This window comes from Arvicanthis niloticus, chromosome 1 (assembly GCF_011762505.2).
Source record: "Arvicanthis niloticus isolate mArvNil1 chromosome 1, mArvNil1.pat.X, whole genome shotgun sequence".
NCBI classification, from domain to species: domain Eukaryota; kingdom Metazoa; phylum Chordata; class Mammalia; order Rodentia; family Muridae; genus Arvicanthis; species Arvicanthis niloticus.
In genome coordinates this window covers 94,672,469-94,688,672 of record NC_047658.1, presented here as the reverse complement: position 1 = coordinate 94,688,672, position 16,204 = coordinate 94,672,469, and the positions used below count along the sequence as shown (strand labels likewise).

The 16,204-nt window shown below is 44.6% G+C and overlaps 2 protein-coding genes across 7 annotated transcripts in view; both read right to left on the bottom strand.

Annotated features, from left to right (window-relative positions):
• Window positions 1-7,416: 7,416 nt before the first annotated feature.
• On the bottom strand, window positions 7,417-11,420 carry Tmem265 (transmembrane protein 265). 3 transcript variants are annotated; one of them, XM_076943109.1, is made up of 4 exons: window positions 10,903-11,420; window positions 10,201-10,303; window positions 9,533-9,703; window positions 7,417-7,906 (listed from the first exon to the last, which is right to left on the bottom strand). In XM_076943109.1, exons 2-4 carry the CDS (start codon window positions 10,237-10,239, stop codon window positions 7,745-7,747), a joined length of 372 nt encoding a protein of 123 aa, XP_076799224.1. In that variant the 5' UTR covers window positions 10,240-10,303; window positions 10,903-11,420; the 3' UTR covers window positions 7,417-7,744. The 3 variants fall into 3 exon arrangements, with proteins under 3 accessions (XP_076799224.1, XP_076799220.1, XP_034345206.1); XM_076943105.1 differs by having other exon boundaries at window positions 10,201-11,420; XM_034489315.2 differs by lacking the exon at window positions 10,201-10,303 and having other exon boundaries at window positions 10,903-11,414.
• Window positions 11,421-11,816: 396 nt separating this feature from the next.
• Window positions 11,817-16,204, bottom strand: part of Srcap (Snf2 related CREBBP activator protein) — a 49,433-nt gene continuing 45,045 nt past the window's right edge. For all 4 annotated transcript variants that reach the window (XM_034489294.2, XM_076943038.1, XM_076943043.1 and 1 more), the window contains 3 exons: window positions 15,279-15,479; window positions 15,039-15,122; window positions 11,817-14,713 (listed from right to left, as the gene is read on the bottom strand). In XM_034489294.2, the coding sequence (XP_034345185.1) occupies window positions 11,897-14,713; window positions 15,039-15,122; window positions 15,279-15,479 (3,102 nt within the window). In that variant the 3' untranslated portion in view covers window positions 11,817-11,896. The remainder of the gene's footprint in view (window positions 14,714-15,038; window positions 15,123-15,278; window positions 15,480-16,204) is intronic.

Below are 16,204 nucleotides of genomic sequence, written 5' to 3'. Positions count from 1 at the left end.
ATTTCTGAGTTCAAGGCCAACCTGGTCTACAGAGTGAGTTCCAGGACAGCCAGAGCTACACAGAGAAACCCTGTCTCGAAAAAACAAGAGAGAGAGAGAGAGAGAGAGAGAGAGAGAGAGAGAGAGAGAGAGAGAGAGAGAGAGAGAGCCCTACAGGTAAAATTAGGGCAATGGTGAAAAATGAATTAAAAATATAATTTTATATTTTCCAGGTTTGATTTCTAAAAGAACCCCAAAACAGAACCCTGTTTGCAGTCTAAATGCTGATTTGTATTAGTTGTAAATAAAGGAAGCAGGGATCTTTGGGAAAATGACCAAGGACAAGAATAATGAGATAGGGATCACAACATGGGGCCCCTGATGTCCTGCTCACCCCACAGGCTTTAAACTATGTGGCTCTTACTACATGTTCATTACACTGTACCAGAACATATTTTTTTTTTGTTAAAGATTTACTTATTTTTATTTATATGAGTACACTGTAGCTGTCTTCAGACACACACCAGAAGAGGGCACTGGATTCCATTACAGATGGTTGTGAGTCACCATGTGGTTGCTGGGAATGGAACTCAGGACCTCTGGAAGAGCAGTCGGTGCTCTTAACCACTGAGCCACCTCTCCAGCCCAGAACACATTCTAAAGATGACAGTAGGACTTGAGAGATAGCTTAGCTGTTGAATGCTTGCCCAGCAGGAACGAGGCCAAGCTGAACCCCAAGCACTGAAAAAAAAAAAAAAAGTAAAAAACAGAGGTGGGTATAAAAATTAGGAAATCATATAAATTATTCACATTATGAATAAAGGAGAAATGGTGATTTTCAGTGTTTTTGAGTCACTATGCTCCAGTATAAAAACCCCACAAACTTGGTTAGTGACTTTCTTTGGTCTGCTAATGATCTATCTGGGGTGAATAAGTGCTTGCTCACATCTCTCTAGGAAAGTCAAACAAAGCAATTGGTGTACGACTAGGGACCCACAAACCCAACAGTAAGCTGTGAGATGCAATTCCATGCCCCCACTATGGGGACCAGACATGCATCTGAAATGGGTCTCAGAACAGCATCTATATGGGGATGTGGGGAGCTATGCTGATGATTGCTGTACCTCAGTATGGTAGGGAGTGATGTGCCACCTTGTTGTGGTGGCAGATGCATGTTCCCTGCAAGGAAGAAGTGCAACCAAAGGTCAGAATTCTGAAAGAAGGGCACCTTTGAGAGAAAAAACTTCAGGGTGGCTAGCTGTCATCTCATTTGTTATAGGGTAACATGTCTTCTTGCTGAATGGGGTCTGCTACAAGTATGGGGACACTCCAAAATGGCTGATGGGCTAGAAAATGTTACACCCCTCAAAGTATGGTGTGTTTAATGGGATGATGGTAAGCAGGCTGTGGTGGCAATTCTGTAACACAGCCAAGGCTCAGAAGAACTTGTTGCATAAGGAGATATTACAAGGCAAAGATAAGCAACTATTTCCTTCCATACTAGCCTCTGACTTGACAGGAAATGTGAGAAATTGGAGGATGATGTATGTATCGGCTTGCTATTTCTCAGAGCTATCAAGATGGAAAGAAAGAGTACAAATTAGTTCCTTATATTCTTCTTGAGTTCCAAAAACCTGGGATTCATAGGAGAACTTTGAAAGCAAAGAGGGAGAGAGGCAGAAAAGATTCCATGACGTTTAATACAGAAAATGGGGAAAACCCATTAATTCAGCATACAGATGGGGGCACTTAGTAACAAGTCCAGTACAGACAACTGTAACCAGGGAAAACTACATCTGACCTGCTTGAATTGGAAATGACTTTTAAAATTACAAGTTATGTGTGTGGTCAGCAGACATGTTGCAGGAGCTGGCTCCTTCTGCAATGTGGGTCTTTTTTTTGTTGTTGTTTTGTTTTTCGAGACAGGGTTTCTCTGTGTAGCCCTGACTGTCCTGGAACTCACTCTGTAGACCAGGCTGGCCTTGAACTCAGAAATCTGCCTGCCTCTGCCTCCCAAGTGCTGGGCTTAAAGGCGTGCGCCACCACCGCCCGGCTGCAATGTGGGTCTTAAGAATCAAAGTTAGGCTGTCAGGTTTGGTGATAAAAATTTTTATTTTGAGCTATTATGTTGGCCCTGGAAAAGGTTTTTAAGCAAGAGGTAAAAGTTTCTGGAGGCGGGAGAGATGGCTCAGTGGTTAAAAGTACTAACTGCTCTTCCATAAGTTCTGAGTTCCATTCCCAGCAACCACATGGTGGCTCACAACCATCTGTAATGAGATCTGATGCTCTCTTCTGGTATGTTTGAGGACAGCTACAGTGTACTTATATACATATAAATAATTCTTTAAAAAAAAAAAAAGTTTCGACCTAATGGCCTGTTCGATAAAGCTGTGGGATATGGGGATGGGTGGAATGTGAGTGTATAGGAGAAATTAAATAATGTAAATTTGCATAATCTGAGGCACTAAAAGGGAAAAAAATCCTTGATGGATTAGTTTATATGAAACACCAGCTTGGTTATTACTGGCTAAAGCTCTCTGAATATCGGTCTCTGGAGGACAACAGAAAAATGAGAGGCATTACTAGGACAATCATGCTTAGTGTCAAGTGTAATGGGCCTGAAAGGACCATTTTCACAGGATCATGAGAGAAAGACAACTTAATTCAGAATGACCTCAGGGCTGGTCAGTAGCTTTTGTAGAGCCTGATGGTGAGGCATGTAAATCAAGTTTATAAGATGTAAAACAATCAAAGGGCAGGACAAAAAGGCAGAAGGGTCTGATCATTTAAAGACCACTGCACTTGAGCTTGGCCACATGTCTGTCAGTACACAGGAAGTGGAGGAAGGAGGTCAAGGCCATCCTTATTGAGTAGTTCAAGGCCAGCTTGGAATACACGAACCCATCATAAAATATAAATACAGTTCAGTAGGCTTGCCACCAACACTAATAACGTGAGTCAATTCCTAGGTCCCATGTGGTGTAAGAAAATCAATTCCTGAACACTTTCCTCTTATTTCTGTGTGCAGGCTCTACTGGAACCTTCCCCATATAACTCACAAAATCAATAAAAATGGGGATTAGAGAGATGTGCCAGTGATTAAGACACTGGTTGCTCTTGTAGATGACTTAGGCTTGGTTCCCAGCACCTACAGGTGATCTGACACCCTCTTTGACGTCCCTGGACATTAAGCATATGGCACACACACACACACACACACACACACACACACACGTACGTATATATACATGTGGGCAAAATTTAATAACACACACACACATATATATACATGTGGGCAAAATTTAATAATTTAATTAAAAATTTAAAGTCCATTTGTAATAAAAAATAACAAACCTGAGACAAATGTGCCATTTTAATCAAGACAGCATTCCTATGTAAAATTAAAAAGCCAAAAGCCTGAGCAACAGTTTACCAAGTTTTTCCTAGTGGTAGGTAATTATCATACCCAGAGCACATTACTCTGTATGAAAAAGTAAAGAGAATAGAGTTTATTTCGGTTAGGTATGGCCAATGGAAAGATGCTGGACACAACACTAGTTCAGAGCCTGTCAAACATTGGAAGCTGGCTCCAGTGGCGAGTGTAGCAGGCTAACACGTGCAGCTGCTAACCTTTCACTTAGCTTTGGCCCAGACCAAGTAATGCTTAGCCCTACTTGAGACCATTCAGGATACACGGGTAATACGTCAACCCAAAAGCAATGCCCTGGGAGTGAGGAGACGAGATGGCTCATGGGAAATGACAATGTTGGAAGGGTACTTGTCCTCTGTCTGTGCTCCGTACTGTACCCAACATTACTCTCCGGATGAATTGATTCAAATGTTGTATTGGATCTTGCCAATGGTGTTTTCAGATTTCCCTCTGGTGGAAAGGACTTCAGGGAGCTTGCCAATCCTCTGTGATAAAGTTCCATTATATGTTAGCCCTTGGATGTCTCATAGACTTGGAAAACAACGGAACAGTTAAAATTACAATGCAATAATATCCACAGGGGCACCCAGAGTGGCTGGAAACAAAAAACTCTCTGAAGCTATAAAGTTCATTAGATGAAAATCCTGGTGCCAGGGATAGAGTATATTTTCAGAGATGTTGCCAGAAAAGCCTCTGGGGCCCTGGAAAACATAGGTGCCATTGCTACTGGTATTGGTTACATCTTAAAACTCAGTAAGTCAATTGCTGAAACACCACATTGGCTGTAAGATACGGAGAAATCAATTGGACTGAGCTGTGAGCCCAATTGCTGTTGGCTAGCTTTTTCTTCTTCTTTTTAAACATCAGAAGGTACACTGTGGACCGCTGGACAGTAAGTTTTGTTTATAACCATAGGTTATTGCTACTGTCAGCCTCAGTTACAAATGGACATTTTCCATTTTTTTTTTACTTTATGTGTATGCACATGTCTGTATACATGAGTGCAGCTGCCTGTGGAGGGCAGAAAGCATCAGATTCCCTAGAGCTGTTTCTAAGATGGCAAACATGAATGCAGGGAACTGAACTCAGACCTTCTGTAAGGATAGTACAAGCTCTTAACTGTGGAGACATCTGCCCATCCCAGGGAACTATTTCTAGCAGGTAGCAGACATTTGGAGCCAGTAGAGCTTCTAAAAATGACCATTGCTGTGGCATTGTGGCAACTCTAAACCATAAATGCAAGAAATGACCAGACATTGCTATCATTCCATCCTGCTCCCCTAAAACAAAACCTCAGGGACTATCCCGAGTTTCATGAAAAGAAGGTATTAGAACTAGAGGTAGAGTGTTGTGTAGCTCTTCACTCCTAGCTGAAAGATTTTCCCCTTAAGAGCAAGGAGGCACTTAAGAATGAGGAAGCTCATAAGAGTTAGAAGACTCAGGAAGTCCTTCTCTTTGGTTATACAATTAGTAAGCAATTGCTAAGGAGAAAAACTCTTGGTCAAGGAGTTCCAGGGATGTATAGCTTTCATGAGTTACTGTCCATGGTGACGTGGACTTTTTAGTGATGTAGCCTTTGAGTCACCTATGTTCCGTAAATAACCCCAATAAACCCACTGGTTCATTATACTAGACTTGGATTGATTCCTTGGTCTACTGTTGGTGTCCTATCTGGGCTGAACATATTCATGACTCCTCAGAAAAAGTAAAACATTTTGGAACATTGCAGACGACCATCATTTACCACCCCTTCTCTCCCATCAGTGCATGCACCTCTAATTTGCATAGATAGCTCTACTCTTTCCTGAATTATGGCAGTCACAAAAAAACCTCTATTTGTGAGGTACATAAGCTTCAAAAGACACAAATGACCTATATATAAGAGGCAGGTATGGTGTTGGATGTAAAGCTGACAGGTTGAAGCCAACCTGGTCTGAAAACTTGAATTTGACAACCAGTGCTACATATTGAGCTACATTTTGAAACCCTGTCTCAAACAGGGTATTGTGTATAGTAGCATGGTTTAATAATGTTCATGAATTGGAAACACCGAAAATGCTTCCATCAGATAATGAATTTTACTGTATTCATATAACAGCAACAAAATTACAACTATACATAATATTTACTATACAATGTTAACAGCAAAGACAAAAAGATAACAGGACTCCATCTCTATAAAGACAATTTATTTTTTATTCATGTGTATGCTCACAGTGGCCAGAGAGTGTTGAATTCCCTGTAAGTGGAGTTTTGAGCTGTTGGATATGGGTATTGAGAACCAAACTTGGGTCCTCTGCAAGAACAACAAATGTTCTTGAGCTTTTTCTCCAGCCCCTTTGAGGAAGATACTCTTGTATTCCATTAAGATTTGCTGGGCTGGAAATAAGACTCAGCAGTTAAGAGCACTTGCTGCTCTGCTAGAGGTCCTGAGTTCAAATTCCCCGCACCCACGTGGTGGCTCATGATCATCTGTGTATAGAGATCTGATACTCACCATGCAGGTATGCATGCAGCAGATCACTCATATATAGGTCATTTGTGTATGAATGTTTTGCCTGCCTGTATGTATGTATGTATGTATGTGCAGTACATACATGCTTAATACCTGTAGAGATCAGAAGACACTGGAAACCCCTGGAACTGCCATTATGGAGGTTTGAACCATCATGTAGGTAAGGGAAACTCAGGTCTTTTGCAAGAGCTAGTGCTTTTAACTGTGGAATGTCTCTCCAGCCCTCATGTATCCCTTTCTTCCTTTTTCTTTTTTTAAAAAAAGATTTATTTATTTATTATTTATATGAGTACACTGGAGCTGTCTTCAGACATACACACTAGAAGAGTGTGCATTGGACCCCACTACAGATGGTTGTGAGCTACCATCTGGTTGCTGGGAATTGAACTCAGGACCTCTGGCAGAGCAGTTAGTGCTCTTAACCGCTAAGTCATCTCTCCAGCCCAAATGTCCCATTCTTAACACTTATTTATTCCTTAGTTGGTTGACTACATATCTATAAAGCAGATGCAAGCAAAATTAAGTTACATTGTGAGAAGTCAGAATAGTAGTTATTTGTGATAAGAAATGATTAGAGTATATTAAGGTTTTACAGTGCTGACAGCAATCAATTTGAGTAGTAGCTTTCAGGTATTGGCTAGGTGTTAATTTACGCTTTATATTTGTTTGGGAACCTGCTTATGGAGTATATTTTAAAACTACTTAAGCAGAGTGTGGTAGTACACACCTGTAATTCTAGCACTCAGGAACAGGAGGAGGAGGATCAGGATCGAGGCTAGTATGGGTTATACGGTGCGGCCTTCTCATTTCAGAAAACAGCAACAATTAAAAAGAAAAACCAATAAAACCAGTCAAGCATGGTGGTATACACCAGTAATCCCAGTATTTGCACAGCAACTCTGAGGAACAGCCTGACTCAGTAAGACAAAACCAGGCTCATATCCCATTCCTAAAAATTTAAAATACTATCAAGAGTCTTAAAATATAAAATATATTTAATCATATAATCCAATCTTTTCATCCCTCTGGAATCAGACTGTCTGAATTCAATCTTTTCTATTTTCTAGCATTAGTGCCTAGGACACTTATAAACCCATTTCCTCAACTAAAAAGAAAAATGGCACTTACAGTTAGAGTCATGTGAGGCCTCAGAAGAAACCGACAGTGCCTGGAGCACAGCCTAGCAGTAACTACTCAGTGAGCAGAGTGCTAGCTACTACTATTCTTTTTGTCTGTCTTTAGGTTCATGGCTAAGAAGCTCATTTTTTTTTTCCCCAAGGAAAACTTCCAAAAAAAGTAAAACAAAACAAACACCCCCCCACTCCAAAAAAAAAATAAAAAATAAAAAAAAATAAAAACCACCCAAACCTTTCCTTTTCTTGGAGCAATGAGACAGAACGAGAGGCCAGATGCAGACTTAAGTCATCATTTAGATGTCTTGCCTTTACCAAAGGCCCAAGGGAAAGCAGGAAAAAGAACAATTAAGACAGTATTTCACCACCAAAAAAGATTTTTATTATAAAACAAATTCTAATAAAATCAAGCCTGGTTTTCATCCCTTTCTCTGAGTGGAGGCTCCTAGGATGGGAGGGCAAGGGAGACAAAGCAGAGGATAATGAAAGAACAGAGCAGGCTGACCTCCCCTTCAAGTCTCAGGTGCTTTCAATAGCCTAGTTGAGCTCTTCCAATGTCTCCTGAGAAAGGCAATATCCTTCCAGACAGACAGAACCAGGCACCACTCCTGTCACCAGCACTGAGCACTGCCAAACTGTTGGATTGGATCCAGGTCTTGACTGACTCTCAGCAAAAGCCACTCAGGGTTATTCAGCCTGAGCAATGGTGTAGGAGAGCAGCCACAGCAGCAGGGGACCCAGAAAAAGGACAGCAAACCAGACAGCAAAACTGGCAAGGATGAGTTTCCGGGCCCGGGCCCCCAAGTATATGGCCTCCTCCGATTGGCCTGCCTTATGCCGCTCTTCTGCCTGTTGGGTGAAGGTTCTTGGTTAGATTCTCCCCCTGCTTCTGTCCCAAAGTACCCACTGCCCCATTCCACTTCGTGATCTATCACAGCTCATAACCACACATATAAACATTTTACAACCTTTTCTGGTCCTTCTTGGCTCATCTGCAATACAAAGTATTCATTTCAGTTCTGCCTTACTTTTCAACTGGCCAGTTAGCTCACAAGACTGTGTTGTTTTTTATTGTTTTTTGTTTTTCTTTCTTTTCGAGACAGGGTTTCTCTTTGTAGCCCTGGCTGTCCTGGAACTCACTATGTAGACCAGGTTAGCCTCGAACTTAGAAATCGCCTGCCTCTGCCTCCCAAGTGCTGGGATTAAAGGCGTGTGCCACCACTGCCCAGCACAAGACTGTATTTTTAATGACTTTAGTTTGTTTTGTGGTTTGGGATGGAACCCAAGGGCCTGTGCATATTAGCCAAGTACTCTGCTGAATTACATTTCTGGACTGGAAAATACTTTGTAATACTTCTATTCTCATTCTTTTCTATTTGCCCCGCACTCATCCTCTCTTTCATGGTTCAAAAGGCACCACCATTTTCATCACGAAGGATTGCTTTTATGATTTTTGCCCCAATGAAATTCTTTTTTTTTTTTTTTTTTTTTTTTTTCCGAGACAGGGTTTCTCTGTGTAGTCCTGGCTGTCCTGGAACTCACTCTGTAGACCAGGCTGGCCTCGAACTCAGAAATCCGCCTGCCTCTGCCTCCCAAGTGCTGGGCTTAAAGGCGTGCGCCACCACCACCCGGCCCCAATGAAGTTCTTATGACAGAAAATGTTTGACTGTCAAGATATATCCAGGTAGTGAGAAAATTCTAGAATGATGTTTAGTTTGAATAGCCTTTCGCTAGGTGTATGTGTATGCTAGACTTAGTGATAATCCACTTTTCATGGGCAGGACTCTGAGCTCAATTCCTAGTAATGCTACCTCCACCCCAACCACAAAAAAGGGGGTTGTGCAGACTGTTCTCGGACAGCTACACTGCTCCTTCCACATGATGGATACTGGTCTCATCACTACTTAACTGTCTGCTTGTAGCCTTGCCCCTTGTGATTCAACCTCAATGGAGGTTTTTAGAGTAAATCTTTCTGAAACACTCTGGCCATGTCACTCCTCTGAAAAAAAATTTAAATTGCTATCTACTATTCAAGATAAAGTTAAAATTCCAAGCATAGAATCCGAGGCCTTCAGCAATCTGGATCCTTTGATGTCAAACCTCTGTGCACACTGCTGCCTTTATTTGGATTATCTTTCCATCCTCATACACTCACCCTTTCTTAAAAGTTATTTTACTGTCATCTTTTTGATGCCCCCTATCTCCCACAGAGATACATCTTTCCTCATGCCTTTGTTCCTAGGGTGCCCTATGCTTCTCCTGTACTACAGTATTGATGAGCTCAATTTTACTGATTATCCATTTTTACAGTTATCACTTTCTTAAGACATGGCTCCTTTGAAAGTATTCTCACTCTGGTACTACGCTATCAGACCTAAACATCAATAGATATTTAATAACTGTTTAATTAACCATAGACAGATACACAGTCATTTCATTATACCCACCCAGTCCCACAGGAATTTTATTCCTCACCTTGATGGCAAACACAAGAGCCATGATCCCCAGGCAAGAACAGCCACAGATAATGCTAGTAGCTGCCAAGTATTGGAGGCGGAGCCAGCAGCAGTGGATAGGGGATGGAGAATGAGCAGCTTCCATGTTGCTCACCAAGCTCTCCGCTGCCTTCTCCTCGTCCTCCATCACCTGTGGGCGATATAGTCAAGGCATTTTTAAGCCCAACAAATGAGCTCTTGCTTGGGCATGGTGACTCCACCCTTCTCAAAGCATGCTGTCCAGTGTCCTAACCCTATACTCAGGAATGCTGTCTTACTGGGAAATTCCTCCAGTGACTCAGGCCAAAAGACTAAATATGTGGTTGGAATCCTTTCCATCAGCTTAAAATTCTGAATCTTTTGAAGGGCAAGCATGTGTAAATGTACTTACTCTTCAAGTACAGAGAATGGACCTGGATATCAAGAAACAGGAGAGATAAAATCTTAAAACCTTATGACTAGGTAGTTTTTTTGGGTTTTGTTTTGACACAGGGGCTCATTATGTAGCCCCTCCCTGGCTGTCCTGGAACTCAGTATATAGACAAGGGTGTCCTCAAATTCAGAGATTGCCTGGTTCTGGCTTTGTGGTTGGTTTACTTATTTATTTTGATAGTTTCTCTATGTAGCCCTGGCTGTCCTGGAACTCACTATGTAGCCCAGGCTGGTCTTGAATTCACGAAGATCCATTTGCCTTTGCCTCTTGAGTGCTGGGATTAAAGGTATGTACCACTACCCCTGGGCATGAATAGTTCTGAGGATGAAGGAAAGGCAAAATTATATAGTTAAGTTCTTTTTGATGTTTATAAAAACAGAACAAAAAACTAAGAACAATAGAAAAAAATCCGGCCTAACCCAGGAGTGGTAGGAGACATCTATTCAGTACAGTTAGAAGCAAAAAGATCAAGAAGTTCAAGGCCAGTATTACTAGCTCAGAGTCTGAGGATACATGAGATCCTGTCTCAAAACAAAACCCCTGAATATGAGACACATCCTTTGCTATACTTTCTTGCCAACTCTTTCCACTTTTTCCCAGACCACACAACCCAATCAGATTAGCAGAGTCCAAATGACTTCACAGAAACCTGCACAATGCTTTCTTTACTCAGGCCCTCTATGCACATCAAAATATCTTTCCACCCTCAAGTCCAATCATTATCCTACAGCCTGGACACATGAAACCACCTGTGGTTCCCCACCACAAGTAACAAAAATGCAGAGATATGAGAGAACAAAAAGATGTGGCAAAGCTTCAACAGCAGTTGAGGTAAGAATGAACTGTCAGGAAATGAGACCAAGAGAGGGCCCAGGGAGTTAAGGTCAGAAACCATAAACATAAGCATAGATTCTTACCTGGCCATGGGCTTTGAGGAACTGTGAGTTTCGGCTGCTGCCTCAGGTTTGATTTGGCTTGGGTGGAGATGAAGCTGACTCATGGCTCCAAGCCAAGCCAAGTAGAGTTGTGGGGCCAGCCACTATGTGAAGAGCCCAGGGAGCTGGGAAGGGGCATGGCCAACTCAAACCAGTTTGGTGAGATGGAGAGCAGAGGAGGGCTAAGACATGAGCAAATGGAGGAGGCCTGCTTTCTGAAGATAGGAGTGTAAGGAAGCACCTGAGTAAGGAGACTGACAGGGAACGCCCGGGTGTTGGAGAGCCAAGGGAAAGTTCAAGAGTCAGAGGAAAGTCTATCTGGGTGGTCTGAAAGACTCTACACAGCCTACCAGATCAGACAGATCAGATTTGACAATCTTCCCTTTTTTTTTTTTTTTTTGACTGGGAGAGGGATTAAGTTCTGCTTCAAAGGTATAGAATCTTGGGTTAGAGATCAGGCACGGAGTCATTGCAAGAGGGAGGTGAAAAATGACATCCAAGTTCCCACCCAACCCTCCACCAGACCAGAAAATCAGAAGCCTCCTTACACGGATGCTTGTACAGAAACAAATTTTATTATGTTTTTTTTTTTTTTTTTTTTTAAAAAAAAAAAAGAAAAAAAGAAAAAAAAAAAACAAACCCATCCCACCTCATTGAAAAGCCCCTCCCCCTTTTTCCTAAGGGTTTGAGGCTGTGAAAGACAGCTGGGGGAATCAAGTACAAGGGGGTGGGGACAGAAACTATCTTGCCACCCTTAACACTGCCCAGCCATATGGGATAGGAGAGAAGGGGGTTGTGACAAGCCCCATTTCCATGACAACCGGTAACCTACCCCCTACTTTGGTGGAAAGGAAGACAGCCCCCTATGTCTCCCTGGAGGCTTTTTCCCTCAAAGACTTCAAGTAGTGGTTAACAGAGTCAGGCCTGGGCACGGGGAAGTGGCCATGGTGGGATACATAAGTGAAGGGCTGCCCACTCACGTCTTGGCCTTACGACCTCTGTGACTAATAGTAGGGATAGGCAGGTGGGGAGGAGCACTACTACGCAGGATACGCTGGTCCCCTTGGGTGGTGGTCCCAACGAGCCTGCGGGGACCAGTTCGACGGCGTGGGGTTCCATCTCCTTCCTCCTCGTCACCTGAGGCTTCTGCCTCTGACTCCTCTACTGAACCCTCAGGTTCCAGGGGACTTGGGGGCTGCAAGCGGCCCCGTTTTGCCATCCCAGAACTCCCAATTGGAGCCCCTGACCTTTTGCGAGGCATTTTCTCAGTTTCTAGTGGGGGGACTAGAGACCCTGGACGCAGGCGGGTTGAGCGAAATTTGGGAGTTAATGAGACCACAGGCGGTGTCAGTTCTAACCCACTTGGCCCACTATCTGCTAAGTCCAGGTCATCCTGAATTACGGCCATCACCATGGACCCTTCACTTTTTCGTCCCCGCATCCCTTCGGCTTCAAGCCGAAGGCGGGCCAGGCGGGTGAGAGGGCGGCTTCCATCCTCATCAGAGGAACTGCCTTCACTCTCAGCCTGGCCCAGGGGTTGGCGCTGCACTCCCAGTCCACAACTCTCAAGAACAGAAGAGCTGTCGGGGTCCAAGACAGGGTGTTGGCTGGGCCTTGGTGATGGTGGATTCTTGGGAGGTCGGCCCCGTTTCCGCTTCGGTGGAGATGTTGAAATGGTGACAGTGGTGACAGTGTTGGTGACAGCAGTGGGACAGGCTAGGAGTGGTGTCAGGGGTGCTGAGAAAGGGAGTGGCTGTGTCCGGTTCTCTAAATTGCCATCCCCTGGAGAGGATATGGTCCCAGGAATGGGCAAATCCCTTGCTTTAGGGGGACGCCCACGCCGTCTTTTCTCCACAGGTGATAGGATGATGGGCTCTGGTCTGTGAAGTGGTTGGGGTCCAAGAGGCTGGGGCCCAGGAACAAACTGGGGCCTGAGGTCAGGCTCTGCAACAGTTACTGTTTCAGGCCCAGGGACTGGGTCAACCCCATTGGTTTTCCCCTTAGAGATGGATGAAGGTGCCTCATCCACCCCTCTTCCTGCATCTGCTGGAGACCTGTTCTTCTTGGGAGGCCTCCCCCTCCGACGTTTCACAGCAGGTGGAGTGATGGCAAGCTCTACTCCTTCTCCATTTTCTGGGCTGCCCCCACCAGTCATCCCCAATTCATTGTGACGACAAGCTATGAAGGTATGCTGGGCGGGGGTAGACAGTGAAGATGTAGGAGCAGCTTCACAGGGCCCACTGCTAGGAGGTGAGGATTCTGGCCCTGACATACTGTGGATTGATGGGCTTCTTGGACTGGCGCTGATTTCAGATACCCCAGGTACTAGGGTGCTGGCAGTTGCCCTGTGTCGCCGTCGCTTTACAAGTTCTTTCTCCTCCACCACAGTTACCAGCCTTCCTGGCAGCTTTCGAAGCACTTTGGGACCTGGGGGTTGTCCTGTCCGGCCAGACCCCTGACCCCTGATTTCTACATCAGCACTGGTTCGACGCCGTGGGGGGCGGGCAGGCAAAGGACCCTCAGGAGAGGAGGTGGCTGAAGATGAGGTTGATGGGACTGTAACCTCAGCTCTAACAAGTTCTTGTGGCTTTTCTGAGTTGGAGACTGGGATCTGAACCTCTCTTGTTTCTTCCAAGTGAGTCTTCAGTGGCTCTTGAACTGGCTCATCAGATGCTGCTGAGGGTGGGAGCTCAAGCCCATTGCTCTCACTCAGACTCATGGTCAATTCCTCACCACCAGGTAGCAGTGTGGGATTAGTTCCCTCCACAGGACCTGGCACCTCCTGCTCCTGACCATTGGGGATGCTCTCAGCTTCCAGGGTTGAACTGGGTGCAGGAATAAAAGGAAGATTCTTCTCTGATTCAGGGAGGACATCAACAGCCATTGGCAAAAGATCCTTTGGAGGCACAAGACTAACCAGGGAAGCCTCAGAATTGGTCATTCCAAGCAGCTCTAGAGACTCCGCAGGTGCCAGCTCTTGTGCACACAGCCCTACTTCCCCTGAGTCCAAGGGGAGGTTGGTAACCCCAGGAGAGATGGGAACAGAAAGTGAATCAAGTGGGGCTGGTGAAGAAGAGGTTAATAGAGAGGTTTGAGGTGGTAGGGGGGTACAAGTGGGTAGAGGGGTACAGGCAGAAGGAGGGGTAGAAGTAGGAGGAGGAGGAGGAAGCTGAAGCAGAGATGTGGGAGTAGGCAAGATATGAACAGGAAGAATGGTTACTGGATTTGGGGATAAAATGGGTATTGGAGCTGTGGCTAGGGCATTAGTTACAGCAGAAGTAGTAGCAGAAGCAACAGAAGCAGAAGGAGCAGGAGGAAGAGGATCGGAAGAAACAGGAGAAGGATCAGGAGAAGCAGCAGGAGGAGGAGGAGGAGGAGGAGGAGGAAGAGGAGCAGGAAGAAGAGGAGGAACAGAAGGAGGAAGAGGAACAGAAGGAGGAAGAGGAGGAGGAGGAGGAGGAGGAGGAGGCCGAGGTCTAGGCACTGGCCTGGGAATTCGTTCTCTCACAGGGCTGCATCGGGGAGGCACGAAGGTGTTGCAGGTGTGATGGGAAGATGTGACAGGAGTGTGGTTTGCTCCTTGAGTTTCAGCCCGAGCTCCACGAAGACGTTCACTGACCCGAGTCCCAAGCCTCTCAGGAGCCTTGACTTTCTTGCTGCGCCGGTGGCTGACTCCACTAGTTCCACAAGACATCTCATCCCCAGCCCCTGGCCCTTCCTCTTCCTCTTGGGGTAGTCGAAATACCTCCTCCTTGGCTTGGTCCAGGTCTTTTCGGGCAGCTTCCACTTGTTCCTACCAACAACACAGCCAATAGTGTCAGCAAGAGGCAGAGCAAAGCAAGGCATGGTGTAAATGAACAGCTTCAGGGCTGGAGAGATGGCTCAGTGATTAAGAGCACTGACTGCTCTTCCAGAGGTCCCTAGTTCAATTCCCAGCAACCACATGGTGGCTTACAATCATATACAATGAGATATGATGTCTTCTTCTTGTGTGTCTGAAGAGAGTGACACTGTACTCATATACATAATAAATAAATAAATCTTAAAAAAAAAAAAAAAAAGAAATGAATAGCTTCCCACTGTTGCAATCCCCTCCCTTCCTACTTAAGAAGACTCACTTCGGCCTGTTTGAGCTCCTCTCGGCTTACTTCCTCCAGCGAGGCTTCTAGGAACTTCATGGCATATCGCTCAATAGGAGTCAGCTGTAGGGAAGGATAAAAGTTGATAAACATTAAGGACCTATAACTCAGGGCCTGTCATCATTGTTTTACTATTACTAGGAAACACAGGGGGGAAAAAAAGAGTCCTGGCATAAGTTATGACAGATGAAGAGAAGTGGTAGTGGATCCAACACCGACCTGTTCTACAAGGGCAGCAATTTCCTGTTCAGCCCTGGACATCTCCTCATCCTCAGCCCCAGGCCCAGGCCGACTGGCCTCCTCTCCCTCAACAGCAGGAAAGCCATCGTTCTCATTAAATTCTGCAAGCTCAGCTACTTGTTCAGCTTTGGCCTGAGTGGCTGCACGGATATCTTCTTCATCTTCTGCCCGACACAATGCCTTCAAGGTATACAGAAGAAAAACAAAGCACATACAAATAAAAAATTTAAGATCACTGTGGCCAGAAAGATGGCTCAGTGGGTAAAAGGCAATTACCCAGCAAACCTGATAACCTGGATCCTCAGAATCCAGTGGAAGGAGATGGGTTCTAGAAAGTTGCTCTTTTACTTCCATATGCATGTGATAGCACATATTGCTTATAATGAACAATAAAACTTTTTTTTTTTTTTTTTCAAAGAGAAAAAGAGAAGGGGGAAGAGCTAGAGAGATACCTCAGCACTAAACAGAACTTACTACTCTTGAAGAGGACCTGAGTTTGGTTCTCAGCACCCAATCAGGTGGCTCAACTCCAGCTCTAGGGAACAACCCCTTTGGCTTCTCACAGTACCAAAACATAAGACACATAACTAAAAATACAAAGAATCGTAGAACCCCCCCCCCGAAATATTTTAGGCATGCTGCAGGTATATACCCATAATCTCAGCTCTCAGGAGACAGAAACAGAATTGCTCCAAGTTTGAGGTCGGCCTGCTCTATGTTCTAGGCCAACCATAGACACATGACAAGACCTTGTCCCAAAACAAAACAAAATAAAGTTAACACTTTGTAATTTACATTTTGTTTATGACAAGGGTAACAAGGTCTTACTATGTGGCCCTGGCTGGCTTGGAACACATTGTGTAGCCAACTTGTCTGAATTTAAAGATAAGTCCCACTTATCACTG

What these genes read in the sequence shown, in the direction of transcription:
- Tmem265 (XM_076943105.1), bottom strand. Translation starts at nt 10,239, where the DNA reads ATGGATCTTCGTGAATTCAAGACCAGCCTGGGCTACATA. An exon ending in AGACCAGCCTGGGCTACATA is followed by an intron (nt 9,704 to 10,200) that starts GTGAGTTCCAGG and finishes TATCGCCCACAG; the next exon opens with GTGATGGAGGACGAGGAGAA. An exon ending in CTCTTGTGTTTGCCATCAAG is followed by an intron (nt 7,907 to 9,532) that starts GTGAGGAATAAA and finishes TTCACCCAACAG; the next exon opens with GCAGAAGAGCGGCATAAGGC.